Source organism: Lutra lutra, chromosome 15 (assembly GCF_902655055.1).
Source record: "Lutra lutra chromosome 15, mLutLut1.2, whole genome shotgun sequence".
NCBI classification, from domain to species: Eukaryota; Metazoa; Chordata; class Mammalia; order Carnivora; family Mustelidae; genus Lutra; species Lutra lutra.
Window position 1 is genome coordinate 36,440,656 of NC_062292.1, and position 26,789 is coordinate 36,467,444.

At 49.8% G+C, this 26,789-nt stretch overlaps 1 protein-coding gene and 1 long non-coding RNA gene across 2 annotated transcripts; one reads left to right on the forward strand and one right to left on the reverse strand.

Annotated features, from left to right (window-relative positions):
• Positions 1 to 1,087: 1,087 nt before the first annotated feature.
• Positions 1,088 to 24,812, reverse strand: LOC125086208 (uncharacterized). The gene is made up of 4 exons (XR_007123122.1): positions 24,623 to 24,812; positions 18,080 to 18,087; positions 9,992 to 9,999; positions 1,088 to 1,126 (listed from the first exon to the last, which is right to left on the reverse strand). It is a non-coding gene; the product is annotated as an uncharacterized LOC125086208 (long non-coding RNA).
• On the forward strand, positions 6,765 to 24,822 carry PIGR (polymeric immunoglobulin receptor). The gene is made up of 11 exons (XM_047705411.1): positions 6,765 to 6,921; positions 13,994 to 14,089; positions 14,825 to 15,169; positions 16,581 to 17,231; positions 18,505 to 18,837; positions 19,406 to 19,729; positions 20,605 to 20,779; positions 21,153 to 21,274; positions 22,177 to 22,308; positions 22,437 to 22,495; positions 23,552 to 24,822. Exons 2-11 carry the CDS (start codon positions 14,047 to 14,049, stop codon positions 23,645 to 23,647), a joined length of 2,280 nt encoding a protein of 759 aa, XP_047561367.1. The 5' UTR covers positions 6,765 to 6,921; positions 13,994 to 14,046; the 3' UTR covers positions 23,648 to 24,822.
• The last annotated feature ends 1,967 nt before the right edge of the window (positions 24,823 to 26,789 follow it).

The window sequence follows — 26,789 nt, forward strand, 5'->3', positions numbered from 1 at the left end:
CAGTGTGGTCTGGGAACTCCGGAATCAGCTTAAACACAGCTTTGGTCAGACACAAAAAGGAAGGTATTTCCACGGAATGATCTGTAATGCACTTAAGCGGAGTCAACATGAATTGTGTGATTATTTTCCAAGGGTACAGATACCCCAGGGCTAAGAGTTTGACAAATGTTCGATGAAAATGGAGATTCTACACAAAAAGCAACAGACCCTCTGGCAGGGTCCAGCCCACCAAGTTCTTTCCTTCCCATTAAGGGATGCCACTTGGCTCGCGGGCACTCCCTGCACCCCCGGGACCAGCCTGTTCCCTTCACTCTAAGCAGGAGGACAAATTGTCATCCCCCTGCCTGCTCCCCAAGGGGTCAGCAGAAACCCAGAAGGACAGCAGAGGGGCAGGGGAGGACACTATCCCACACTTCTGGAGGCATGTAGAAATCATGAACACTGGGGCACTGTGCCAGTCAGCCACTATTTGTCCCCCGGTCCCATTTTGGTGAAGACACAAATTCCCTGGTTAGCATCCAGAGTCTTCTCTGTTCCGTCTTTTCCACCCTCTGGCTGAGTTCCCAACCTTTGCTTTTTTGCTGACTTGGTCTAGATCTACCAGTTCTGCTCTGAGAGAAGAAGGTCAAAGAAAGGCCACTTTTTCCCCTAATGTTACAAATTCCCGACTCCCCCAAGGATCTTAGTTAAGAGAGGATACGCCAGGACTATCATAACCAAAGGTGTTTTCCATGTTGCCCGGCAAGGTCAGATGTTGCCTTTGAGACAAGAGTTCAGGAAAAGAGCATTGGGGAGTTTTGCTTCTGTAGAGCCTGGCATGGGAAAGGGCAGATGGTTAGTGAATGCAACGGCCTAAACTCTTCATTTTGCCAGCACACACGACTCCACTCGCACAGCACAGACAACTAAAAATTAATTACAGTACATATCCCCAGAAAAAAGTGGATTGTATACCATCGCACAGATGGGAATGTTGAGGCTCAGAGGGGCGTGGGCTGCAGGGGATCACAGAGGATGTTTTTCCAGTGGCCGTCCGACAGGCAAACTGTGGGCTGAAGGCCAGGCTCCGATCAGGAACAAGGAAACAGCACTTCTGCAGAAGGACCCCAGTGGCTTACAAGAGGGGCTGGGCCCTGTTACCTGACACTCTGCCTGTTGACTTTGGATGTCTACTCTGAAAATCTTCCTCCATCCGCCCCTCCCTGTACAGGGTATAGAGGTGGGAGAGGGAAAGAGAGCAGTTTGGAAACGTCAGAAGAGGCTGGTTCATTTGTTCCTGCCTCTCAAACCAAGAGACCAAAAGTCTCCGGGGCTCTGGGATTGGCCCAGGGAAACTGAGAGATCCTCTGGACCAAGGCCAACTCTCCAGCCCAGCCTCACTCCTCCCAGCTCTGCACAACAAGCTCTTTGGGACAAGACCCCGCCAGTCTCAGGGGGCTCCCACCGAGGTTCCTGCCTTCATCTCTCCGCCACCCAAATGACGAAGGCAACCCCCTCACTCCAGGGCCCCCCAAGGAATGTTGTTTTCCACTCTCTGATTCAGAGTGAACAGAGCTAGGAAAACAGGAGAGGGGTAGGACGTGTGGACAATGACACAGGGAGGCAGGTAATCAGGGAGAAGGAGGCAGCTCAGTGAGTTCATGGGGAAGAAGAGCACCCAGGCTCTCATGCGTACTTTGTAAGCCGCCCTCCCCGACACTCTCCAGTGACCAGAACCACCTTCTATCCCACCCTCCGCCACCATGGTGGCATCCACCACCCAGCTGGCCATTGTCCGACTTTTCACTCATTCAGGTTGTTCTTGACATGGATGTGATACTGCCATTCCCAGTCCCAGATATCAGGCTCTGAGCTCCTTGAGAAGGGCCTGGAGAGCCTCTAGGAAATCACTCCACAGCCAGGCAAATACAGACTATTGATAGCTCCCTAACAGGGAGGCTCACCTCGAAAAAGGCTCAGGCCTCCAAACATGTGGGCGCTCAGGAGCTGCCCAAAGGCCTACCCAAGCTCAGCCAACTAGACTACGGCAGGGCCCACTTTCACGGTGGGGTCCCAGGCGGCGAGCACACTAGGGCCTGCCTTCCCAGCCCGCAGCACTCAGCTGAGCACCAGTGGCCGTAGTCCCTGTCCCATGGCTCTCTCCAGCCCAGGGCAGGAAGAGTCCTTGCTGTGTTCCTGCCAGTGCAAGATAGCGAGGGGCAGGGATGACTAGAGTATTACCTGCTGATGACCAGGGTAGGGCTGCTTGGACAGGATAATCCCACATAGTCAATATCCTTAAAGGCGGTGGGGGGGAGGGGGAAGGAGGGGATTTGATATTTAGTTTTGGTAGATTCATGGTCATGATTCTACTTTCCCAGTGATGGACACTGACATGACTGTATGATCGGTTTGCTGAGGAACGCTGGATGTGGGGGCTGGCTGGCCTGGGATTAAACATTGACTCTACATGAGGTTAAACATTGACTCAGCCCAAGATCTGCACTTGGGAGCAGAGAACTGGCAGTAAACAGCCGCGATAGGCTGTTTCATGTGTCCGCTCTTATCTCCCTCGGCTGGCGAAAGCCACGCTCATAGGGGCCATCTGTAGGGAGGGATGCCAGGATGCCAGAAGGACAGGGGAGGTCTGGGAAAGGACCCTGCAGCTCAGGCCTCCCCTTCTCTCTCTGGGTGGCTGGGTCAACCCAAGGTCTTGGAGCATCCAGCTGATGAGGCCAGCCTGCAGGGTTGGACCTGCACAGGTCCGTATGTTTGGTCCTCTCCAGTCTTTTTTGAATTGACAGAAAGTGCAGATTGAAGCCTGTTGCTGCCCATGCAAACATGATTCAAAAGACTCTTCTGGAGAGTGAAGGCTCTGGGAAGTAGAAGAAACTTCCTAATGCTGGAAAACCTTGGTTCTCGACCCATCTCTGCCATGACCTCATTGTGTGACCTTGGGCAAGTCATTCCACTTCTTTGCCCTTGGTTCCTCATTGATCAGTGGGAATCACTCCTGGTTCTGAAAGCCTGTAAGATGCCAGCCTCTGCACATATCATACTTAGTATCTGTAACAAACATACAGGCTAAGTCTAATTAGGCCCATTTTATAAAGGAGAATATTGAGGTCCAGAGACCCTAAGAAACTTGTCAAGGGTCCCCTGGCCCATCAGGTGGCAGGGCTTGGATGTGAACTCAGGCATTCTGGGTCTGGAGCCTGTGACCTTCCCCCCAAGGCTGCCTCAGCGCACTGGCTACTGCTCAGCTGGTGTTGCCCCTTGGCAGTGGTGTGTGGGGTGACGGCTCCTCAGGTAGACCAGATGCCCTTGGGGAGCAGAGAGGCACACAGCTAATGTCTGGACTCTCCCTAGACCTCACTCGGACTGGTCACGGGCATAGTAGATGCTTACAGTAGGCTACAAAATGTACCCCCAAAGACATGCTCACCTCCTGATCCCTGGGATCTGTAAATGTTACCTTACTTGGGAAAAGGGTCTTTGCAGATTTGATTCAGTCCAGGCACTTGAGATGAAGAGATCATCCTGGATTATCCGAATGGGCCCTACATGCCCTTATAAGAGAGAGTGGAAAAACATTTGAGGCACACACGGAAGGCAACATGAGCACAGGGACAAGACGGGCATGATGAAGCCACAGGCGAAAAAATGCCCAGGGATCCAGCAGCCACTGCAAGCCAGGAAAGGCAAGGAAAAGATTCCCCCCTTGAGCCTCCAATGGGAGCATGGCTCTATCCACTCCTGATTCAGACTCTCGGCCTCCAGAACTAAGAGCATGTTTCTGTTATTTTCAGCCAGCAAAATTACAGTGATGTGTTATAGCAACCATAGGAGTCAAATGCAGAGCTCACTCAAAACACGGAAGCCTAGGCCTGAAAAAGCCTTGGAGACCACGTGGCCCAGGCCTCCCATTGAACAGAAGAATCAACCACAGCCCTAAAGGAGGAATCGATTTGGCAAAGGTCACTCAGCAAGTTAGAGGCAGAGCCAGGACCAGGACACGTGTTCCGAGTCCAGACTGGTGCTCATGTTGAGTCCCAGGGTCACAAAAGTCAAATGAGAAGCCCTAGTTCTTATTATTAGTATATTCTTCTCCTATTATTATTTCAAGATGGAGGGGAGAGCTTTAAAGCACGTGATGGGATATCAGTTTCCGAGGGTATGATTACTGCTCTCATCATCGTTGTGGCTATGCTGGGCAGTTGGACCCTCTTGGCCAGTCCCTCCCCTTTCAGGACTGGGAGGCAGGGGCCGTGCTTTAGGGCCACTAAGTTCCCTATAGGGAAGTCACAGTGAGAGAAGGGAAGTTGGGTGGCTTCAATCACACCACTAGCATGTGGCTAAGCCCAAAATAAGATGCAGGGTTTTGACTTCCCAACTCTTCCCTATGTCTTACTTCTTGTTTTCCCTTTCCCCTAAGCTGGATCAGTAGGCCCTATGGGTTGTGCTTATGTGCATGTATGCTAAGACAGTTTTGGGGGTCCCTGGGAGCACACACCACAGGAAATTCTCCCCCATGCAGAATAAGGAAATGGAGTGGGAGATCTTGGGATCCCGAGACAGCCTGAAAAGCAACTATTCCATGGGTGTTCTTCCCTCCCTCCCTGCAAACATTTATCAGGTTTCTGTCCTTGGACTCAGTGGGCCTCCCTTAACTCCTATTCTAGCCCAGACCACTAGATCCAAGTTATCCCCTGCCTTGGGGAAAATTAGTTAATGCAAAACAAGAGAAGAAAACCTACAGATATCTGACGATTGGGTTTGAAAAGAGAGAAGCATAAGAAGGAAAACCTTTAAAGGGGTTGTAACCTGGCAGAACCAGGCTTGTCCTATCCCCATCCGCACACCATCTCCATCTCCCCTCCCACCCTCCCATGGATAGCCACCCTGGGCTAGGGCAGGAGAAAGACTGCTTAGCTGTTGATGCGCCTGTGTGCCCTTCCACTCACCACAGTGGAGCTTACTCCAGGTTACGGGTGGGAAGTGGAGATGGCAATGGTGGAGCTCTCCAGAACAGTTTGGAGGTGCCAGACCTGGGGCAACCGTACCTTGCTTGTACTTCAGTGGGCGATGGTCTTGTTGACACTCACTGCAACTCCAGTTACATGGGAAGAATGGAGCTCAGAAGGCTACAAGGGGCATTAAGGGAGAATGGGTTCTGCTGCCCAGGATCTCCCAAAGGCCTCGGGAGGATGCAGATGAGCCCGACTTAGCCTGCATCCATAAGAAAGGCAACGAAAAGCTGAGAGATCACAAAAGTCCTACCTGAAGGAGCCCCGAAGTAGGGACAAGGAGAGCATAGAGTAGATCATATAGTCTCAGGATGGGCAGAGACAAGGGCCACTGACTGGCCACTGACCAGCAGAACAAGTCACATCTCAGAAGACAAAGCTATTTCCTGCCCCAGGATGAAGCCAACATAGAACCACAACAAAGCAAGGTCAAAATAATAGGGCATTCCTTCTTGCTGCCTCGACAGTAATGTTGACATAAGCCACCCCCTTGTGCATCCCCCATTCCCCCAGACTTAACATAAAACCAGAAGGGAGAAGAGAGACAAAAAGGAAAGTAAGTCCTGAATGAGACTGAGTTTTAAATCGGGAGCGAGGTGCCGGAGAGCTCATTGAATGGCACCGAGGTTGCCCGGAAGTAGCTAGGTAATTTTATTTTCTAACATTAGTCAAATTGTGCTTTTGGGGTCTGAAATTAAGTTCCATGCTAGAAAATGCAATTTCTTTTCCTGCCATGCAAACCAATAGTTGCAGGTTGATACTCACTCCTGAGTGAGTGGTGAGCTAAAATAAGACTCAGGGCTCTGACCGTCTTGCGCTTTCCAGGGCTCTATTTCTCCTTTTCTCCTTCCCCTTCTGGGCTTGGCCTGAAGGACGCTGTAGGGAGAGCTTGGGTCTGTCCCGCACAGGTAGGTTGGGGCCAGGATTCTGTGGGAGCGGGTGTGTGGTGAGGGGTGGGGGTACATACGAGTGTGTGTTGAGGAGTAGGCTTCACTTGTGTGACACGGGACTGCTGAGATCATTTGGGGCACCTCTGGGAGTCCTAACTGGATCATGGCCGGGAGACCACCAATGACCTCCTGAGAAAGGGAAGGAGGTCCCCCACCCAGCTCTGCAGATAAGCGCCGACTTTGCTATGGCGTAGAGCCCAGGTCCCAACATGGCTCTCAGGTCCGCCATTTTCAAGAGAGCCCGGAAGAAGCCCGTCTTTAATCCCAGGAGGGAGTAAAATAGGAGAGCCACAGTTCCCCTAAGAGTCTGGAAGCGCCGGGGCTGGTGAAAGGGGGCTCCTCAGAAGATGTGTAAAGAGCGGACTTCATCCAGGCTAAGTTTCCTAGAAAGTAGCGGGTTCCCGAGTGAGTGGGGAGATGAGGCCAAGAACTGAGAGCCCTTCCTGCCACCTGTGTTCCATCAAATGCATATGAACCTCATACCATACCTGGACCAGGGTTTTATATCTAATAACTGGCTCTACTCTCAACCTGTAGGTTTGGGATTACTATCCCTATCTGTCCGATGAAAAGAAATATAAAGAAGACTTGCCTAGGATCTGGTAGCTAGAAAAAGTCAGAGTAGGTTGTTCGTGCTTTACTCTCTCATCCTGCAGCTGAAATGATGGAGGGTTCCCTGGTAACAGTCTCCCCAAGGTCAAGGGGAGCAAATGGAACCAGTCAGAAAAACGGAAAGGAAAGGAAAGCAAGGGATCCGTGAGAGTCACGTGCCCCTGGCCTGCCGCCAGGCCTACGGGAGAGTGTCCCTTTAAGAGCCCAGGTGTGGGTCAAGCATTGCACAGTTTCAGTTTTGGCAGCAGCATCCAGTGTCCTGCTGGCAACTTTTGGAAAACCCCAGGCTGTGGACCAGCCAGCAGGCTGTACCCCCGAATCTGAGTTGCTGGGAGAGAAGAAAGTGGCTTAAAGTAAGTGTGGCTGCTCTGGGATCTGCAAAGGGATGCCGTCTGGGAAGGGTCTGGGATGGGGAAAGGAACTAACATTTTTTAAGCTGACACCATACTAAGGACTTTACTCAGGCAACCTTCCACATTCACAGCTCGCAGCCTGCAGACGGAGGGCTGAGGAGGACAGGGGCCACAGCGTGGGCAGCTGAGTATGTGGCTGGGGAGCAGATGTCCATGGCCTAGAGATGAGCAAGGGTGCATGTGGCTGGGGGACCCCCTCGCCTCTTTTCTGAGAAATATCAGCTGGGGGCGGGGGGAGAAGGAATGTCTGCGGTCAGCATGTGCAGGTTTTCTCTTAAGTTCATCCCATGAATTCCCAACTAAGACCTCCATAGTTTAACTGCGTGACCTTAGGCAAGTCACCTCATGGCTCTCCAAGCCTCCGTTTCTTAATCTGTAAAATGGAGATCCAAATCATGCCTATCGCTCAGGTATGTGGGGTTCAAATGGGAAAATATGTGTGAAGTTGCTTTGTAACCTTCGGAGCAAAATAGCTATGGTTCAGTGTTTTTCAAATTGGTTCAGTTACTCGAGGACTTAACCGAGCACCAGACTGGCCTGGATAAGATCATGCATAGCAGTCCTCCAGTCTTGGAAGCTTTCCAGCTCCAGCTTGCTGGGGAGGGCGTCTGCAGCCCCCTTTTCCAGGTTTTGGAGAGGCTCTGGGATCCTTTCCTGTTTGAACCTCGTTTTGATCCTGTTGATTCCTGCCGTACGGAGGCATGATATATATGGTCATATCACCATGCCCTTGCTACAGTGGGGAAAAGGACGTCCTCCCAGGGTGAGTAAGGTGGGAAGAGCCCCCTCCGGGGCGCAGACAGCATTCCAAGTCCCGGTGCTCCCCCTGGCTCTGCAGCCAGGAATCCCCTTTCCCTCCATGTTCTCGCCTTGCCCATCCTGACAGCACCCCCAGCCAGCCACGGGACCCTCGTCCATAAGCACAGTGGCTGCACCGGCTCCATTCCTAGGGTGCCCCGCGCCACTTGTGCAACTGTCCTAGGCCTGGGGCCAACCGAGCTGCTGGTGGTTTTGCACCAAAACCTGCACCATTACTCTCCCCCTTCACTAGAGGAATTACAGGTTCTCAAACTCTGGAGAGGGGATGCGCCCATTCAGGGGTTATGGCGGAAGGCAGCTATCTGCCCACCCAGAGCCAGCTCTGGAAGTCTTCATCCATCCATCCTTCACCTTGGTCCAGGATGTGGGGATGTAGCCGAAAGAGCGATGAGCCAGGAGTCAGGAGAACCACTAGCTCTGTAGTCATTCCTGTCTCTTGGCGCCTCTAGATCTCGGTGGCTTTATTTTATCAATAGTGTGAAGACAGCAAATTCCATGTCATGAATTCACTTACCCCAGGCTTTCTCAGAGCATCATCTCACTCCCGCCTGAACTAAATCTAGCAGGCGGGCATGTCGGTGAGGAAGCTAGTCCTCCACGAGTAATTGCGAGTGGCATAAAGTCACCCAGCAAGTATGAACAAGGACGGTTTGGTACCGACATTTTGACAGGGTCATGGGGACCTTTTGACATCACCTATAAAACAAAATACCCAACTTTTTAAAAACTGAGATTATCCATGCACGTGCTCGGCCGAGACCCTCCTCAGCTACGTCTTACCCTCACTCTGAGTGGGCCAGGGCTTGGATCCCAAAGTCCCTGGCACTGACCATGTGGAAAAAGGCTTTGGAGGCAATGTGTCCAGTTACAGGAAACAAACCTAACATGCCTTACACGTGGTAGGGGCTACATCAATAGAAGCTATTATTATTTTTCAGGAAGAAATTTCTCTGTTGGCACCTACCTCTGGGTTCAGGTATCTCTTTACAGGAACTATCTTTCCTGTGAATAGTCAAGAGGAGAGAACTGGACTGACTTCTCTAAGAGTGGCTTTCCTGCTCCCTCCTCTCCTGACTGCTTCCTGTCAATTTCAAGACCCGCCTAGTACAGCTTAGCCTCTGTTCTTGGTCCAGAGCACCTGAACTTGAATCCCATGGCAGTCACTTACCAGCTTTGTAACCCCGGGTAGATTTCTTACTCCTCTGTGCCTCGGTTTTCTCATCGGTGAAATGGGTTTGCCCATTTTATTCTCCCTCCTAGGGTCGCTGCGAAGATTAAGTGAGATAAACACATGGAAAGCCCTTGAAAAAAACTCCATATGTGCTAGCCATAATTCTACCTCTCACTTCTAACCTACTCTTCTCCTTCAGACCATGCTGGTCCAATCTGAGTAGCTCACTCCCGGTCTTCAAAGGATCCCCAGTGAACAGACTTCTATTCTCCTCTCACTCTAGGACAGGAAAAAGAGAGGACTGCTGATTTTAGAGAGGAGATGGGAAAGGAACTAACATTTTTTAAGCTGACACCATACTAAGGACTTTACATATTTTGTTTTATTTAATCCTTAGAGCGATTCTCTCTACTACATGCAATTGTCTCTAGTTTATAAGTGAGGACTTGAGGCTCGAAGAGTTTAAATATCCTGCCCCCAAATTACACAGCCCCCAAGTGAGAGAGCTGAAAACCAAGCGGTGGAGCCCATACTCTGTGCCACTCTCCAAGTGCTCAGCAACCATGAATGTCAAGTGCACAGACCCTCACTGCCTTGTGCTTGAGAGTGATTGTAAGCTCCTACTTTGGAAGGGCACTTTATACTATTTAAAGAACTTCCACGTGCATATCCCGTTATCCCCTCCCTATTCCCCCATCCCACAGAAGCGTGTCTCTCTAGAAGACTCAGGGACTGATGCTCATTTTACAGGTGAAGGAGTTGGGCCAGCGTATTTTGCCCAAGTGCTAGAACTCTTCCGCTAGCCTGTGACACAGAAGGACTTGGGACCTCTGGGTTCTCTTCCATCCCCTGGGCTCCTCTTCATGCAACTGCCCCTTGTGTGCCCCAAACTAAGAAGGCATTTGGCAAAAAGTAAGAAATCAGCCCTGACTTGACCCTTCCCATAGAGAGGATAGAGATGGAACCCTTTCCAATCCCTTCAACTTCGCTGAGCAGCTGGTCCTTGCCAGATGTTCTCACGCAAGCCCCTCTGGGTTGTAGAGACTGATCCCAGTTGTCCCCTGCCTTCTAGGAGCAAGCCATTTGGTTGAGTGGATGAGATAAGTATCTACACATTAAGGTAGAATGGGGTAGAATTAATAACAAGGTTCTTAGTTTTTACAGAAAGGTCATCTAGACATCCACGAAGCTTATTCCCAGAGCTTCGTGGAGCTGGTATTTCAATTGTTTAATTCTGCTTAAATTTTGCATTCATGAGGGCCATTTTTGACAGGGATGGGATTAGAAAGTCTTGAGTATTTCTAGGTCATACATTCTTCAGACCCCTTGTCTGTTCTCTCTCCATCTTCTTGTCCTCTAGAATTCTTATTCCCTTCCCCCAGATGTTGCCTTTACATGAAGACTGTCCCACATGCCAGGACTTACGTAAACTACATAAACTCTCCTAAGCTCCTACTTGTCATTTCATGTCCAAGGCCCTTTCAAACCACACAGTGATCATGCAGTTTCCGGGATCACTCTAGCATGCGCTCTTCTCCTGCACCCGAGGGAGACAGAAGGGATAGCCCCACATGGACTCAGGCGGTGCCTCTTCTAGAAGTAGGGGAAGGTGCTGCTTAGGTCAGGCCAAGAAAAGCCCCGTCCCCAGCCAGGCCAGCTGCTCCAAGCTTTTTGCTCCTCCAAGTTCACGCTCACAGGAAGATGTCAGAAACTGCCAACTTGGCTTCGAGTCCCTGTTGTGCACACTCTCCCTCCTCTCCGAAGCCTCTGGGGCTGAGAGCCCTGACTGGCCCTGTACAATGTACCAAACAGAGGAAGAGCTCAGAGAGGCTGAAGGTCAAATGGTGCGCCAGCCCCTGTGCTAGGACCTGGTCTGTCTGGGAGATCCCTCTCCCTCTGAATAAAAAAATATAGATAATAAAATAAAATAAAATAAATAAATAAATAAAATAAAATAAAATAAATAAATAGATTTGGTGGACAAAGGTTTGGATTCCAACCTAGTAGAGCTAAAGTTCAGTCACTCTAACCAAAGGGGAGCCGGGTAGATTAATTTTACAAGGTAATAAACTATTCTCCAGCACAGCCAACAACCCTGCCCCAATCCACAATGTGTAGACATGTTATAAATGTGTCAGGGGTAGTAATTTGGTAACATGAGAGTGATTTAGAATACCCCAGCCTAGCTGGGGAAAAGAACAAGTCCTGTTCTAAGGACAAGAAAAAGTGCCTTCATGCCGGGTATCCCAGCCTATGTAGATTCCAAAAGGACAGGTCCCTCTGCTCTTGTAAGGAATGATAATATGGTAGTGATCTAATACTGCTGTGGGTCTTGGGGCCAAGAATCTCGCTAACCTTTTGCTCTCTCATCTACAACATGAAGGTAATTTTATCTGTCTCTTGGGTTCCTGTGATGATGGATGGATTCACGTAAGAAAAGCAGTTAGCAAAGCATCTGCTGCCTTAGTAAGTGCCCAGTAAATAGTATGCTCTGTCCTTAAGCAAATTGTTTAAGCCAGTTCTAACCACCATGGCCTGGGGCCTCCCAGACACCTGAATTTCCCAGGTTTGGGAAAAAACTTTGGTTTGGAGAAGAAGGGATCTCTAATGATCGTCAAAGCCCAGAGTCACATCAGCTGCTAGCAGAGAAATGGTGCTTCAAGTTTATCTTTGGACAAAGATTTCTTGCCTCTGAGAGTGGGGGTGCCCTTGCCCTCCCATCATCTCCCCTGTGGTTCTCACCAAGGTCACTCTCTGCCAGGTTTGCCCTTCCAGCTGTGCACACTTGATGGTCTCATCCCTGCCCCGAGGCTGTGCAAAGGCTCGTGGGTCCATGTGCATGTCGTCTCCCCAGGTGGAGAGTCACAGCCACGTAAGCAAGTCACCAACGAGAGGAAGCCTGAGCCAAAAGTTGGGACTTCCACTTGGGAAAAGCAGGCACCTACCTCTCTGTAACCCAGAGCAAGTCCCTTTTAGCAGTCCGGGGAGGTACCCATTCCTGGCATACAGAAATGTTAGAGAGCTTGCTTGTCTGAAGGTGAGAGTAGGAACCAGCACCGAGGGAAGCACTGCTGGTTCAGTGCTTCGAAGCATGTGGCATTTTGTCACTGCACCCAAGGCCCGATTTACCCAAGGTAATTTCCCTGGGGCTCTGTACCCAGTCCATGCCAAGTCTCCCAGAAGAGAGAGACTTGCCAGTCTTCTGAGGCCTGGTCCCCCCTGGAAGTCTGTCTCATGGTGACCTGGAGTGACCACTCAGACGGTTCCTCAAGCCAGCATCCCCCGAATGCATCCAGTTTGGGGCTGATGCTGCCATTTGGCTGAGAACATACCCCAGGAGTTAATCATTGGCCTGGTGTGAAAAGTCTGGGGCAATTAACTGGCATCAAGAGAACCTCAAGCTGCCACCTGGCACCATATCTGTCCCCTCCTTCCCGAACCCACTCCCCTGACTCTCCCAAAGAACTGGAGAAACAGAATACCTTTATCTGCACAAGGAAATAAAAAGGTTCCTTGCTGGGGAATTCCCCCCGGAAAAGAAATAACCAAGATAAACAGCTCTATTGCCTTTGGCTCAAGCTAATGAAGGGAGTCTCTGAGGGCGGGAGCAGGGACCGGGGTGGTAAGGGGAGCCTGGGACTTCACTCTCTGGGCTCCCGAGTGCTTAGGGCTTCCTAATCTTTATAAGTGCTCATTATTGCACTGGGCTTATTGACAAGGTTTTCTCCCTTAATGCTCTCATCCATCGTCAAATCCACTCCAAAGGTTAAAGCCTGCCGAAGTTCGTGAGAAAGTGGGGCTCCTCTGTCCAACTTTCTCCTCCTCTGGGCTGCGGTTCGGGATCCTAAGGATAGCAGTGGTAAGGCTGAGCCCTGGGACCCTCAAGCTACACCCACCCCACCCCAGCCCAAAGCTACATCCACAGACATGGCAAGAATTACCCGCACCAGACCCTCCAAGGAGCCTTATTTTGGATTCTCCAGCTTCCTCTGTCCTGAATGATGAGGCAAGATAATAAGCCACAATACCTACGCTTGAAACTCTCACCCCATAACCGAATCTCCGAGAAATCTTGGGCCTATCCCTCAGCATCTCAAGATCTTGATTTTCTTATTCATAAAACAGTTGTAATGATATCCATTCTGTCTTAGCTAAAGGGAAGTTATGAAGCTCCAGGAAGGCATGAATGACAATACTTTGATAAGCAACGGGGGCTCTACAACAGACAAGAATGAGCACAGGGCTAAGCCTGCTCCTGTGTTTGAGGTGTGACCCAGTGCATCGGGAGAAGGCAAAGAGCTTGGACTGTGGAGTCAGACAAGTTTGGGTTCAAATCTTGCCCATCTCCCCCACTCCCAGTCTGCCCACCCACACACTTAAGTCTTATACGACCTTGAGGAAAGCACTTAGTTTTAAGCTTCCGTTTCTTCCTATGTAAAATGTGGGGAAGAACAACCACTTCTGAGGGTGATATTAAGTTTAAATGAGATAATACATGTACATTATTTAACACAGTGCCCGGAAGGAGCTAATGTAAGAGATCATCATTGTGACATTTAAACTTTAATCCCTATCAGACCTTCTCGAGGGGACCCAGTTTGCTCATATGAACACACCATAAAGTATGCCAGGGCTGTAGGGAGGGCAGCCGAAACAGAGAGACGGGACCACTGGTCGGTATAACCCACGATCCAGTGAGCTGTTCTGAGACCTTACAGAGCTAACCCTAGGAGCATGCCACCCAGACAGGGACACAGGAAAAATGGCACCTGTGTCCTTACTCCAAAGGAACATGCAGTTTAGTTGAGAAGACAAATAGCTACTTAGAACTATTAAGGAATGAAAAGCTCTGTGGAATAATGGGACTTTGAAATATAATGGGAAAGGCGGAGCCATTCATGCTTTCAACAGGCTTTCTGTCTGTTACTGGAACTACAAAACCAAATAGGTGTTACAGGAACTGTAAAGCCAACTGGCCTTGGAAAACACAAGAGCTTCATCCTTTCTGCTACTCTCTTTCAGCTTCCCACAAAGAAGTCGGCCTGGGTGGCACAGCCCCTTGAGAACCACAAGCCATGGGGCTCCTCTTCCTCGCCTGCCTGCTGGCTGTCTTCCCAGGTGCGTCTGTCAGGCCCCAGTCCACCCCACCAGGACCCAGGGTGCCAGGAACACTGAAACCTGGCCTGTCCCCAGGGATGCCGCTCTCAAAACCTGTACCAACTCAAGGAGGAGTCACACAGACGGTGCTGAAAGGTCACGTCTGAAAAAAGACCTGGTGACCAGTGTTGGGGATCCGGAACAGGAGTGGCAATTACTTGTTTCAAAGCCAGGAGTCTGGTTAAGGTTCTTTACCAGGAAAAAAAAAAAAAAAAGGCCTAGACCTCAAATCAGACCTTCAGGAGTTGCTATGGGGTTTGGAGAAAATGACTTTTCCTTCTTGGCTCCCAATATTTTTATCTGGAAAAAAAAAGAAAAGAAAAGAATCTACCAAGTGTTTTTAGAAATATAAGAAAGTAATAGACAGCAAATGCAATGGTGTTGCACCCCACGAAGTGGCTTTTTATTAATGGAAAGGGATATGAAGTAAGTTTGCTGTTCCATTGTCCTTAAAATGGCGATCCTTAATGAGATACAGTTAGAATGTAATAACGATTAATCAATCATTTTACCCAATCACAGCAAGTCATGTAGAATTGTCCAGCAGCAGTTGTCCTGCTGTCATGCATAGCAAATAATCTACAGGAGGCACATGTGTCGGGGGACAATTTCATCTCCTCAGGGAGGCTGTTGGGATCATTTGAGCAGACTTTACCTGCCAGGACCTCGGAAAACCTCTGCCTTTTGTCCCCACAGTGGTCTCCATGAAGAGTCCCATATTCGGTCCCCAGGAAGTGAGCAGTGTGGAAGGGCGCTCAGTATCTATCACGTGCTACTACCCAGACTCCTCCGTCAACCGGCATACCCGGAAGTACTGGTGCCGACAGGGGGCCCAGGGCCGCTGCACGACCCTCGTCTCTTCAGAAGGCTACATCTCCAGGGACTATGAGGGCAGAGCCAACCTTACCAACTTCCCAGAGAGCAACACATTTGTGGTGAACATTGACCATCTCACTCAGGGCGACTCTGGGCGTTACAAGTGTGGTCTGGGCATTAACAGCCGAGGTCTGTCCTTTGATGTGAACCTGGAGGTCCTCCGGGGTAAGAACCCAGGCTCCTTGGGCTCCTTGGAAAAGTGAGAGGGACTCATCTCAGTTGCTGTGGGAGGGCTGGAGGAAGCATTTCCTGAGAGGGAAGAGGTCCAGCATGGGGTGGGGAAGACTATGAGTTCTCTTTCCAGAGGCAAAGACTTTTCATAATAGAATATGGAAATGAGACAGATGGCACACCCTTGGGGATGGTGAGTACAACTTTCTAGGTCTTCAGGGCCTATGACATTTGAGGGTTTTACTAAAGCGGTAGCTTAGAAGAGTATCAGGAGGACAAGTTCTCTTACTGTGTTTGTTCCAGGGTGGGGAGAGAGGTCTTTGAACTGAGGGAGACAGAAAAGGCAAGGAGAGGTTTCTAGGGATCCTTAAATTCCTGCCATTAGTGCACCCTTCAGATCAGGACTTTAAGGTCACCAGAAGGCTTCTTTCAAAATGCATTTTTGATCTGGGATCTGTTAGTACATCAACACCCTTAGCATAAGTGAAATGATCAGTTGTTGCCCAAAGACCAGGGCCCTGCAAGAGTGGGCCACTGAAAAGGCTGTTTTAGTTAAGAGGAGAGAAAAATAGGAAAGATCTTTCTGACAAGGGTTCAACAACAAAGGGCATTTGAGATAATCAAGGGAAATTAAGAGAGAAAGAAGTCTTAAGGGAGGAAAATTGGAGGGGTTCTCAAAGATATGTCTCAAAGATATTCCCCTGGTATGTGCCTGGGGGTTATCTGTGGACTGAATAAAGAGTTCATTCAGGTGGTCATGGAGAGTCATAAAATGGAAGAATTTTAAGAGCCGAGGAGAACTTGGAGTTGACCTTATACAGGATGTCTGAAAGAACACTGGAGACAATGGGTATACAGCCTCTGATTAAACACTTGAAATGGCAGACATTCACTACTTTACAAAGCAGATCCTTCCATATTTGGACTGTTGTAAGTTTTAGAAACTTCCATCACAGTGCACTGAAATCCATCACCCTATCCTTACATTCATTCTGTTTATTTCGACACACGTTACTTTGGGTTCCTACCACGTATAGTCATCATGCTGGGCACTGCGGGGGTGTGGGGGGGGGAGTCACACATGGGTAAAGTATGTCTTTGCTCTCAAGGGACTTCCGGGCTATGGGGAACATAATTAACTCTAGGCAAGATCAGATGTAATAAGAGATAACAGATGTAAGTGTCAAGAGAGCACGGAGGAGGAAAAGATTAGCCCCAGTTTGGGGAGGGCTTCATGGAGGAGACAGCAGTAAAGCTGGTCCTTGGAAGACATTCAGGTAGTGTCCTCCTTGGAAGGAAGGCAGTGAAGGTGATAGGTATACCCAGACCCTCACTGGGAATACTAAACAGCCCTCAATTGCAAGAAAGTGAAATCACAACTGGCCACCTGCCCGTTATCCTGCAGGTCCTGGGCTTCAAAATGATGTTGAGGTCTACGTTGCTGACTTGGGTGGAACAGTGACCATCAACTGCCATTACAAGCTTGAGAATTCTGGGAAGAAGTCTCTGTGCAAGATGATAGGCCGAGTCTGTCCTCCAGTGATTGACTCCTATAACAATGTGAACTCCAACTATACAGGCAGAGCAGAGATCAATATTCCGGGTACCAGCCAATTAATGTTCAGTGTCATTATCCAGCGAGTCCGGCTCAGCGATGCTGGGATGTACAGATGCGAGGTTGGGGTTGGCTCCAGTGCTGAGAAGAGTTATGCTGACCTCCAGGTGCTGAAGCCTCAGTCTGAACTGCTTTATGGAGATCTGAGGGGCTCCGTGACCTTTGACTGTGCCCTGGGCCCCGAGGTGAAAGATACAGCCAGATTCCTGTGCCGAAAACGCAACGGGAAAGACTGTGATGTGGTCATCAACACCCTGGGGCAGAAGGCTCAGGCTTTTGAGGGCAGGATCCTGCTTATTCCCGAGGAGAACGGCTCTTTCAGTGTGAGTATCACCAACCTGAGGAAAGAAGATGCCGGGGACTACCTGTGTGGAACCCACTCTGACGGTCAGCCTCACGAAGGCTACCCCACCCAGCCCTGGCAACTCTTTGTCAATGAAGGTGAGACCTGCGATGGGGAGGGGAAGAAGAGTGTCCACGCAGCAGGTGGGCACCTGTCTCATGCCCTGGGAGTCTATCCATTATCCATCAGTCAGTCAATTTCATCCTCTCCCCATCGAGCCCTGAACTACGTGCTATGTAGGCAGCTGGACAGGAGTGCTAGAAAACACAGCCTCAGCCTTGCATTATCTACTAATTTTTCTCTGTCAAAGGCCTTCTGATGGCTGTCCCTGATTAACAAGAAGGAGAGCGAAACTCCTCATTGAGGCAAGACCCGCAGAATGTCTGGGTCTCAGAGAGCCATGGTGAGGACCTAGCATGGAACCCCAGTGCCATGGCAAAGCTTACAAGGGCCACCTGTCCCTTCTCCCTAGTCTTTCAAGCAGGATAGCACCTCATCCCTTAATCTGTAATGGGGGATTTATCTTGTTCTTTTCTTGGTCTTATCTTGGCCTCAGTGCTGTCCCAGGAAAACAATACCCCAGCGTCTGAGTTTCCCCCTCAACATCTCATAAGGGTATTTGTGATTCCACCACCTGGCCTACATAGCTCTAGTTTGGCAGGCCAGCAAGGTGGTGAAATCATTAAATCCCTGCTCCCCCTCACTGGGGAGCACTGCGGAGAGTTACCCTCATGAGAAACAGCAAACGAGTACTTGCAGTTCAATGTCACTTGTGACTTTTCCTTAAGGGGCTCACATTCCCTGGACAGTACTTTTATATCCAGCTTGGCCCTTACTACATTCCTCAGCATCTTCATATGATGTCCATCTTCCCACTGGACATCAGCTTTAGTTTTTGGAGAACGGCCATCTTTTTTTCCCTGAGATGGCCTTCAGAGTCGTCAACTAGTAAACCTTCTGTGCTACGTAGTTTATATTTTAAAGCATACCATCCTAAATATATTTTCTTAATTTGGAGAAAAACCATCTGGCCATTTTAATGGGATGAGCTAATAAACAGACAAAAACTTGTCTATAGCGAGATTTTATAAGAAGCCCAAGGAGAACTGAGAGTCATTCCTTAAACTCCTTCCATTCTCTGCCAAGAATAAAGTAGGGAAAGGAAACAAAATGCCCAGACTAGTGGTGAAGGTCACTGGAGTCTGGCTGGACGTCTTCAGCTACAGGCTCTGTACATTAGGAAAGTCTTTCTCATTTTCTGAGGAGAGTGAGGTAAATGATCTAAACTTCACTCTCTGCCCTAGCTGAGACCATGGGGAAGAGCTACCCAGACTGTGTTGCAGATGTTCCATTCCATTTCTGTACTTCCAGAGACCATAATGCCCCAGATTCCCTCTGTGGTGAAAGGTGTGGTTGGTGGCTCTGTGGCAGTGCTCTGCCCCTACAACCCCAAGGAAGCAGACAGCCTGAAGTACTGGTGTCGCTGGGAAGACACTCAAAATGGCCGCTGTCAGCCACTGGTGGAGAGTGCGGGGCTGGTTAAGAAGCAGTACAATGGCAGGCTCACTCTGCACGAAGAGCCAGGCAATGGCACCTACACGGTCATACTCAACCAGCTCACCCCCGAGGATGCTGGCTTCTACTGGTGTTTGACCAATGGTGATAATCGCTGGAGGTACATGGTGGAGCTCAAGATTGTCGAAGGTAAGAGCTGAACAGGGACAAGAGGGAAGGGAGGCAGCCCCAGGACCCTTCAGTCAGCAGTGACATCCCCCTCAACCACTCTTCCTCTTATCTCATCCCATGCTGATGGGACAAACCTCAGGAGAGAACCCAACGATCGAGACATCATGTTTTCGTAACTGCAACAAGCACCCTTTCCTGCACATACTCCACACTCTGTACACTACCAAGTGTATCCCCTTTTAGTATCAAGAACAGTGGCCTCTTTTACAGTATATAATGCCATCAGCTGAAGTAGAGTGTGGCTCTTTGTATTGAGTCTAGAAGAGAAGATCAAGGAAAGCAAACTGAGGCCAATGGGTAAGACCCTATGTTTAATGATAGACTAGATTAATGCATGAGGGTCATCAATAGTAATTATTACATAAGCACATAATCACATTCTTTATGTGCTCAGTATAATGTATTTATTTATAATGCTCTCCAGAGAGGAAATGGGCCATGGACAAAGGTCCCCACCACAGTGACTTCCCTGCAGTCTTACCAATGCCAACCTGCATGCCTATCTCTCCCTCCTGCCCTGCTCCAGGAGAACCAGGCCTCAAGGTACCCAAGAATGCCGTTGGCCGGTTGGGGGAGACCTTCAAGCTCTCCTGTCACTTCCCATGCAAATACTACTCCTTCGAGAAATACTGGTGCAAGTGGAGTGACAGAGGCTGCAAAACTCTGCCCAGCCAAGATGAAGGGCCCAGCCAGGCCTTCGTGAACTGTGACCAGAAGAGCCAGATCATTTCCATGACCCTGAACCCAGTCTCCAAGGCAGATGAAGGCTGGTACTGGTGCGGGGTGAAGGATGGGCCCCGATACGGAGAGACCATGGCTGTCTATTTGTCAGTCGAGGAGAGGGTAAAGGGTAAGTCTCTGAGGTCAAGGTCTATGTCCCCTGGGGTTACCAGAGAAGGTTCCTGCCTACCAGCTCGTCCATCAGAGGTGGCCCCCAGTCTGACTATAAGTGACTGACTGGAGGCAGGGGGAGAGTAAGCCTCTGTCAAGTCTCATTTATCACTCTACAAGGAGCATCAGAGAAAAGCATACAAACCGGAAAAAAAAAGTAGGTTTGCCATATAACCACAGGTTCAAGACAAGCCCTATAGTTGCCCCTTCAGGCTATTTTGAAGCTCTTTCTATAAGAGAGATTGTCTACATCGTGAAATTTCAAAGTCACTGTTACATGCAATACATTCTGCCAAAGCCTGCTCTCGAAAGAGTCCAGATATCTTCATTTGTAAGATATAACAAAGAAAATTAAGGCAAATTCTTCGAGCATGTTTACATTTTAAGGCTCTTTTTAAAAATGTCACATGAAATGTTTTGTCCCTAGTGAGGGTATTATAAGAATCTCTAGAAATCCTACCATACCTGGGTCCCACTGGTCTTGTTCACTAAGGGAACTATTGCCAAGGTACCACCAGGGGGCAGCACAATAGCACCCAGCAGACCTGGGGCAGAGTTTCAAAAAGTTGAGAAAAATGTCAGTCTCCAAATGATCAGCCAGCCCCTATGCAGAGCTGGAGCTATGCCATGGAGCCTTGGAGATGGAAATGAGTTTGGTATGAATGGGATGGAGATCATCTACTTCTAGTGTTATTCTGGACTCGACTCTAATAGCCTTGAGATCTCGCCCTGATCCCGTGATTGCTACTGAAGTCCCACCCCTTGCATTCCCTGATATCAAGGAGGGAAAACAGAGAAAGAACAAATAATCCAGCCCCGCCTGTCTTTCTCCAGGGTCCCAAGACATCAGCCAAGTGGATTCAGCTCCTGGTGAAGAAGTGGTAGAGTCGAGTGTCAGGGAAGTTGAGAGCAAAGTCATTCAGAATCCCAGGCTTTTTGTGGATGACAAAACAGTGAAGGATGTCGGAGACCCTGCAGATGGGAGCAAAGGGTCCGTAGATGCCAGCAGGTGAGGGAGAATATCCCAGAGGATGAGGACCTGAGCTTGGGCTATGGGGGGCACAAAGGAGGGCCTGTCCTCCTCTCGTTTGTGGGGCAGCCCTCTCTGCCTTGGTTTGTGCTCAGGAGGGGCCCGTGGTTCTCTTTGCCCTTCTCCTGAGGCCGGGGATGTGTGGGGCATGTCCACCATTCAGTTCAATTTCCCAGACCTGGGATGCAGAGAATGTTCTGTCCTTGCCTTTGCCATGTCTGGGAAGTCTCCCTAGAAGAGCTGAGGGGCTGTACCAAGAGGAGGGAAAGAAACGGTTGGGGGGACCCAAACTGCTGGGATGTCCTGAAACCCCAGGCTTCCCTTCCGGCGACTAACTCAGCTCTTCTTCCAGCTCTGCAGGACAAAGTGGGAGCTCCACAGTACTTGTCTCCACCCTGGTGCCCCTGGGCCTGGTGCTGGCAGTGGGGGCCGTGGTTGTGGCAGTGCTCAGGGCACGGCATAGGAAGAACGTTGGTGAGTGCCTGGGAGGCCCCTGCCCCGCATCTCCAGTCCTGAGCCCTTGGACCTCAGTCAGGGGGCTTAGCTGCCCTTAGTGTGGGGCTTCCACGGTCTCTTCTCTTTCACAGGCTCTGAGAAAGTGTTCTGGAAAAGCAGGGTGGGGAAAGATAAACTCATACCCAAAACTCACATTGAGTGCCGCTGTCCCAGGAAGGTCACCTGTAATGGCTCCAGGTCCAAGTTCAGAGGCAGGACCTCCAGGATGAGGAGCTCAGGATGCAGGGGGAGCTACACTTCTGGCCTACTTTGAGAACTGGCTGGCTGTGTGACTTTGGGTGTCCCCATTTCATGCCTCCATTTCCTCAGGGTTCAAGGCGGGGATAATAATACATGCCATGCCTCACAGGGCTGATGTGAGGACAGAACGAGGCACTGTGCCTTGAAAGGTTAGGGGTTCTTGGGGTGCCTGGGAGGCTCAGTTGGTTGAGCCTCTGACTCTTAGTTTTGGCTCAGGTCATGATCTCAGGGTAGTGAGATCGAGCCCCACATCAGGCTCTGCTCTCAGTGGGGAATCTGCTTCTTTCCCACTCTCTCCCTCTCCCTGTGTCCCTTCCCCTGCTCTCGTTCTCTCTCTCACTCTCTCTCTCTCTCTCTCTCACACACACACACACACACACACACACACAAATAAATAATCTTTAAAAAAAAATGGTCAGGGGTTATTGAGTCTTGATTCTCCTTGAGAAGGGACAGGGAAGGAGCCTCTGACCATTTCCATTCTGCTCTGGGTCAGAGTCAGAGATGAGCAACGTGCCACACTGTCCTCTCCAGCTATCCTGTGAGGGTCCCTCAGAGGCAGCATGTCCTGCTCGCATATGTCCTCTGTCCCCACACCAACTCCTCTTTCTCCTGGACAGACCGGGTTTCAATTAGAAGCTATAGGACAGACATCAGCATGTCGGACTTTGAGAACTCCAAGGATTTTGGTGCCAATGACAACATGGGGGCCTCGCCAGTCACTCAGGAGACAACGCTCGGAGGAAAAGATGGTACGTCCCTCACTCAAAGGGAATGTCCGATCCCCTAGGGGAGCGAGAATGAGACCTGACCCTGCCTCTGGGGTGGGGATATAAGGCCAGTGAAGGCTAAGACCCCCCGCCCCTCGCTCCTCACACAGAGTGCGGCATTGCCACCGAGAACACCGCAGAGACCGAAGAACCCAAGAAGGCAAAACGGGTGAGAACAAGGAGGGAGAGGGAGGCCTCACTTTTGTGACAAGGAAGTGCAGCATGGGGGACGGCAGTTAGACCTCAGGAGAAGCTACCTCAGTGTTGGGGCTGATGTCAGAAGAGGGAAGGCAATGAAAATAGTTTTCAGGAGAACTTTCTGAGGGCAAGGCCTGCCTTCCTGGTGGTGCTGTTGATGTGACTGAGGCAGAGGCAGGAGGTAAGCGGACGGGCTGTGAACATGCCAGAGGCAGGGAGAGAGAGGGATGAGAAGGAAGGACAACAAAACTGCAGACACAGGATGGGGAAGGCCAAATGTCAAATGCCGGTGATTAGGTGGATCCCCTTCCTGGGCTGTGGAACCTGTGGGCTTCAGGCCACCCAGCCTCCCTTGAGAGTTTGCTCAGGACCAGCCTTCCACTTGGGTCTGAAAGACATCTGCTGGCCACAGGCACTTTGGTAGTCACCAGAAGCCCTTCCCCACCCCAGTCAAGTGCCATGTTGCTTACAACCCTACCAGAGGTGATTCTTGGCTTTGGGTCATGTATTACCCTCCTCCCATCCCCTGGGCCTCCTAGTCCAGGGTTTTAATGCTTGCTTTCATATCTACTCTCCCTGGAAGCAGCAGAGACCCCGAATCTGGAACAAGTAGGGGAGGAAGCTCGTCCTGGAGACAGCCTTCCCCTCTAGCCCTGTGTTGTTGCCGAGCTCCATCTCTGAGCAGGTAGTGAAAGAAAAACATGAACCACTGTGGCTGACATCAGTCTAGACCACCTTGTCCATGGACTGTGTGGGCAGAGCTTCTGGGGACAGGCCCAAGCAACAGAGGTGGTTCCACTCCACGTGTTGGAAGGAGGTAGTGAGACAGAGGGAGGTATTTTTAGAAACTGCAACTTTCCGCTTCTCAAAATTAGTCCTTAGTGAGCCTGAGGAGCTTGAATAAGAGCAGCAGGTCAACACAGGCTTGGGTTGCTTAGGCCAAGATTATGAAGTGCCGACACTCCCTCCGATCCCCACCCGCGGAACCAATGCCCCAAACACTGACTCCTGTCCTCTTGCCCCTTAGTCCTCCAAGGAGGAAGCTGACATGGCCTACACCGCCTTCTTGATCCAGACCAACAACATGGCTGCCAAAGTCCAGGAGGGCCCTGAGAAAGTCTAGGTGCCAGTGGCTCTCTCCGCTCCCACCACTCATGACAATCGCCTTCAAAATCATGTTGATCCTCAGGGGACCTCGGCTCCAGGGCACTTCGATGCGTGCACTCACATCCTACTTTCCCTTCCTCAGAGGGTTTGCTGGTCCCTCCTCAGTGGTATCCCAGCCTGGCCTAACTATTCCTGGTGGGGTGGAGGGACAAAGAGGGGTCCCCTCTGCAGCTTATTTTAATGAAGGAACCCAAGATGGTGAAGGAGAATTAAGATCTCAGAGGCACCTGTCAGAAAGAAGAGAGATCCCGTGGGTGGGAGGATCGTTTCAAAAAGGCAGCTTTTCCGCATCCTTCTCCTGGTATCCTCCATGGAATTCTCCTCTCCCCTTAACCCTTCCTTCTCTTCATCTCCCCTCCCTTCCAACTTCTCTTCTTTCCTTCATTGAAAATACATATTTGGATACTCACTAGAATCCAGGCTCTTCTAGACGCTGGGACAGAGAGGCCGCAGACCCAGCCAGTAGCCTTTTTGTAAGCCTCCCTAAATTCTTGGAAGCTGCAGCTCCTTTCAGTGTAGTGACCCTCACCGAGACCTGAAATCCTCACCAGGGACACTCATCTCCACCCACAGTAGGAGAAATCATAAACTGCCCGGAGTCCTGGGGCCTGAGCAATCAGGTTACATGGGCATACATACAAGGAATTGTAAACACACATGCTAACCATTTCACAGGAGAGAACTGAGATCCCGAGAGGTGACAAGGTTTGCTCAAGGGGACCACGTAGCATAAACTAGTATCAAAACCAGGGGAGGCATCTCCTGTCCTCCTGACCAGGCATCTCTCTACAAGAGCCCCTGCACTCCTGATGGAGGCAGAGTTCTAGAATATAGAGGAGGTAGAGGAGGAGAAAAACGTAATGGAGACTGGTCTTTCATAAACCCCACCTCAGGGAAGAGGACTCTTTCCCTTTCTGTCACTCAGATGGACCACTCTGTGAAGAGTTCCCAACCAAAGGAAAGTTAAGAAGATGTCTGATGATGCCAGGGAGGGGCTGATCTTCCAAGAGCTAAGGTTTAAGGTCTTTTTCCCTCTGAGGTCTGTACTTCAACCAGCACCTACCAGCTGACACTCGCTTACAAATCAAAAATGCAACTTCATTAATAATTAAAGACCATGATTGCCACCAAGGAGGCTCAGGCTGCATTTGTCCCCATACCTTCAATTTCCCAGATAGCCCTTTTTGCTTTGGTCCCACTCTCAGGCGCTCCAGCCTGTGGGCCCAAGCCAAAGTTCCCTCTCCCTCCAAGGCTAGGCTGAGAGTCGGGGTGGGGGGGGAGACTGCCTACAAGAGGGACCAAGATGATCTGCAGAAGAAGAATAGTTTGGGGTCTACACCAATGGTCAAGATCTCAAAGCTCTGTGTTATAGAATGTAATTAGGACATTTGTAATGGAACAAACCAAAAGCAAGTATAACCGTACTTCTCTTTGGAATTGAAAAAAAAAAATCTTGGGTAAGCATCCATGGAACACTTGACCTTGAATCTCATACCTTTCTGGGATATCGTCCCAGATGGAGAGGCTATTAATAAAAAATCAAGTAACCAAATGAGTAAACTCCCTCCACAGAAATATCAACCAGAAGCCAGGTAATTGATAACTTAGCTTTTGGAGTAGTTAACCCAGAGTGTCTTGGGGTACAGCAATTAGATAAAGGACCCCTTTGTCTGCCAAGGCCATTCCTAGGTTGTGGCACTAAACCTTGTCATGTCCTATCAGCCCCCAGTCCATGCTGGACTCATCCCCAAGGCCTCTGTGTATGAGAGTTCTCTTTAAGAGAAAGTTCTTCCCAGGCTTCCATCCTGCCTGATGTGGGGCAGAACCTTTGCTTCCACATGGACCTTGAACATACTGTTTCTGATACTTCATGCTTCTAAGCCTGCCCTTGACAAGACTCAGACTTCAATCCTCCTTGGTCTCCTCTCCTGCTTTACCAGCTGCAGTGCCCAAGCTTGATTGCCAGACTGTGACCTAGGTCAGAGCCTGGGGCTCCACCCTGGCCTGGAGAGGTGGTCGTCAGGAATGTTTATTTCTCTGTTCTCTACAATGGAGTGGCATATCTAGCTTCTTCTGGCATGATGGCCCATCATTCCAGAAGAACCAAAACTACAAAGTCCATCAGAACCTATCAATCTTTTCCCCTTGGAAGGGGCTCCCTGACCTCCAGAGCATCATCCTAGGGCAAAAGGACTAAGATACAGCTTCCATATTAATGCCAATAACCCACAAGCCAATCCTGACCTCAGACAGCCTATCTTGGTCCATAGAATCAAAGGCCAAGAAATGCCACTGAAGCCACAGACAACCTTACATTATTTTTAACTGATATTATAAATAGGTGATAGCAGATGTAAAAATGAACTCCCCAAAGTCCACTTTAAATCTTTCCATGGATAAGGAAGCTGGTCTGTAGCCAAAATGGGATATCTAATTAAGTTAAAAACTCACCAGTTTGGTGGAGTATATTAATTTCCCAGGGCCACTGTAACAAAGTACCATAAACTGGGTGGCTTAAAATAACGATAATTTAGTCTCTCACCATTCTAGAGGTTTGAAGTCTGAAATCAAGATGTCCACAGGGTTGGTTCCTTCGGGAGGCTGTGAGGGGAGATCTGTGAAGGGGGTTATGCGTTTCTCCTCACTGCCAGGGGCTGCCAGGCACCTCCAGCAATGCTCAGGGGTCCTCGGCCCACAGCTGCATGGCTCCGACCTCTGCCTATCCTCCCTTGACCTTCTCCCACTGTGTCTCTCTGTGTCTTCACAGGGCCTTTCTACAAGGACACTTGTCATTGGGTTTAGGGCCCACATTGATCCAGTGTGGCCTCATCTTAATGAATTGCATCAGCAAAGTGCCCATTTCTAAGTAAGGTCATACTCCTAGGTTCCAGGTGGACATAAATTTTGGAAGGACATTATTCAGTCCAGGACTGGGGAGTAACAATCAGCTGTGGGGTTAATGATAAACCAAATACAACGATCAGTGTCCAGCGATCACTCAGAGAACTATTTAAATATTTCTGATGACAAAAGAGTCTTCCTCAAGTCCTTGAATTACCTTGATTTATTTTCTTTAAAAAAAAATCTATTATGTAATA

Bases quoted from the DNA above. Each gene is read 5' to 3' on its own strand.
- PIGR (XM_047705411.1), top strand. From the start codon at position 14,047: ATGGGGCTCCTCTTCCTCGCCTGCCTGCTGGCTGTCTTCCCAG. The intron at 19,730-20,604 runs GTAAGTCTCTGA...GTCTTTCTCCAG, and splicing joins AGTCGAGGAGAGGGTAAAGG to GGTCCCAAGACATCAGCCAA. The intron at 22,309-22,436 runs GTACGTCCCTCA...CTCCTCACACAG, and splicing joins AACGCTCGGAGGAAAAGATG to AGTGCGGCATTGCCACCGAG.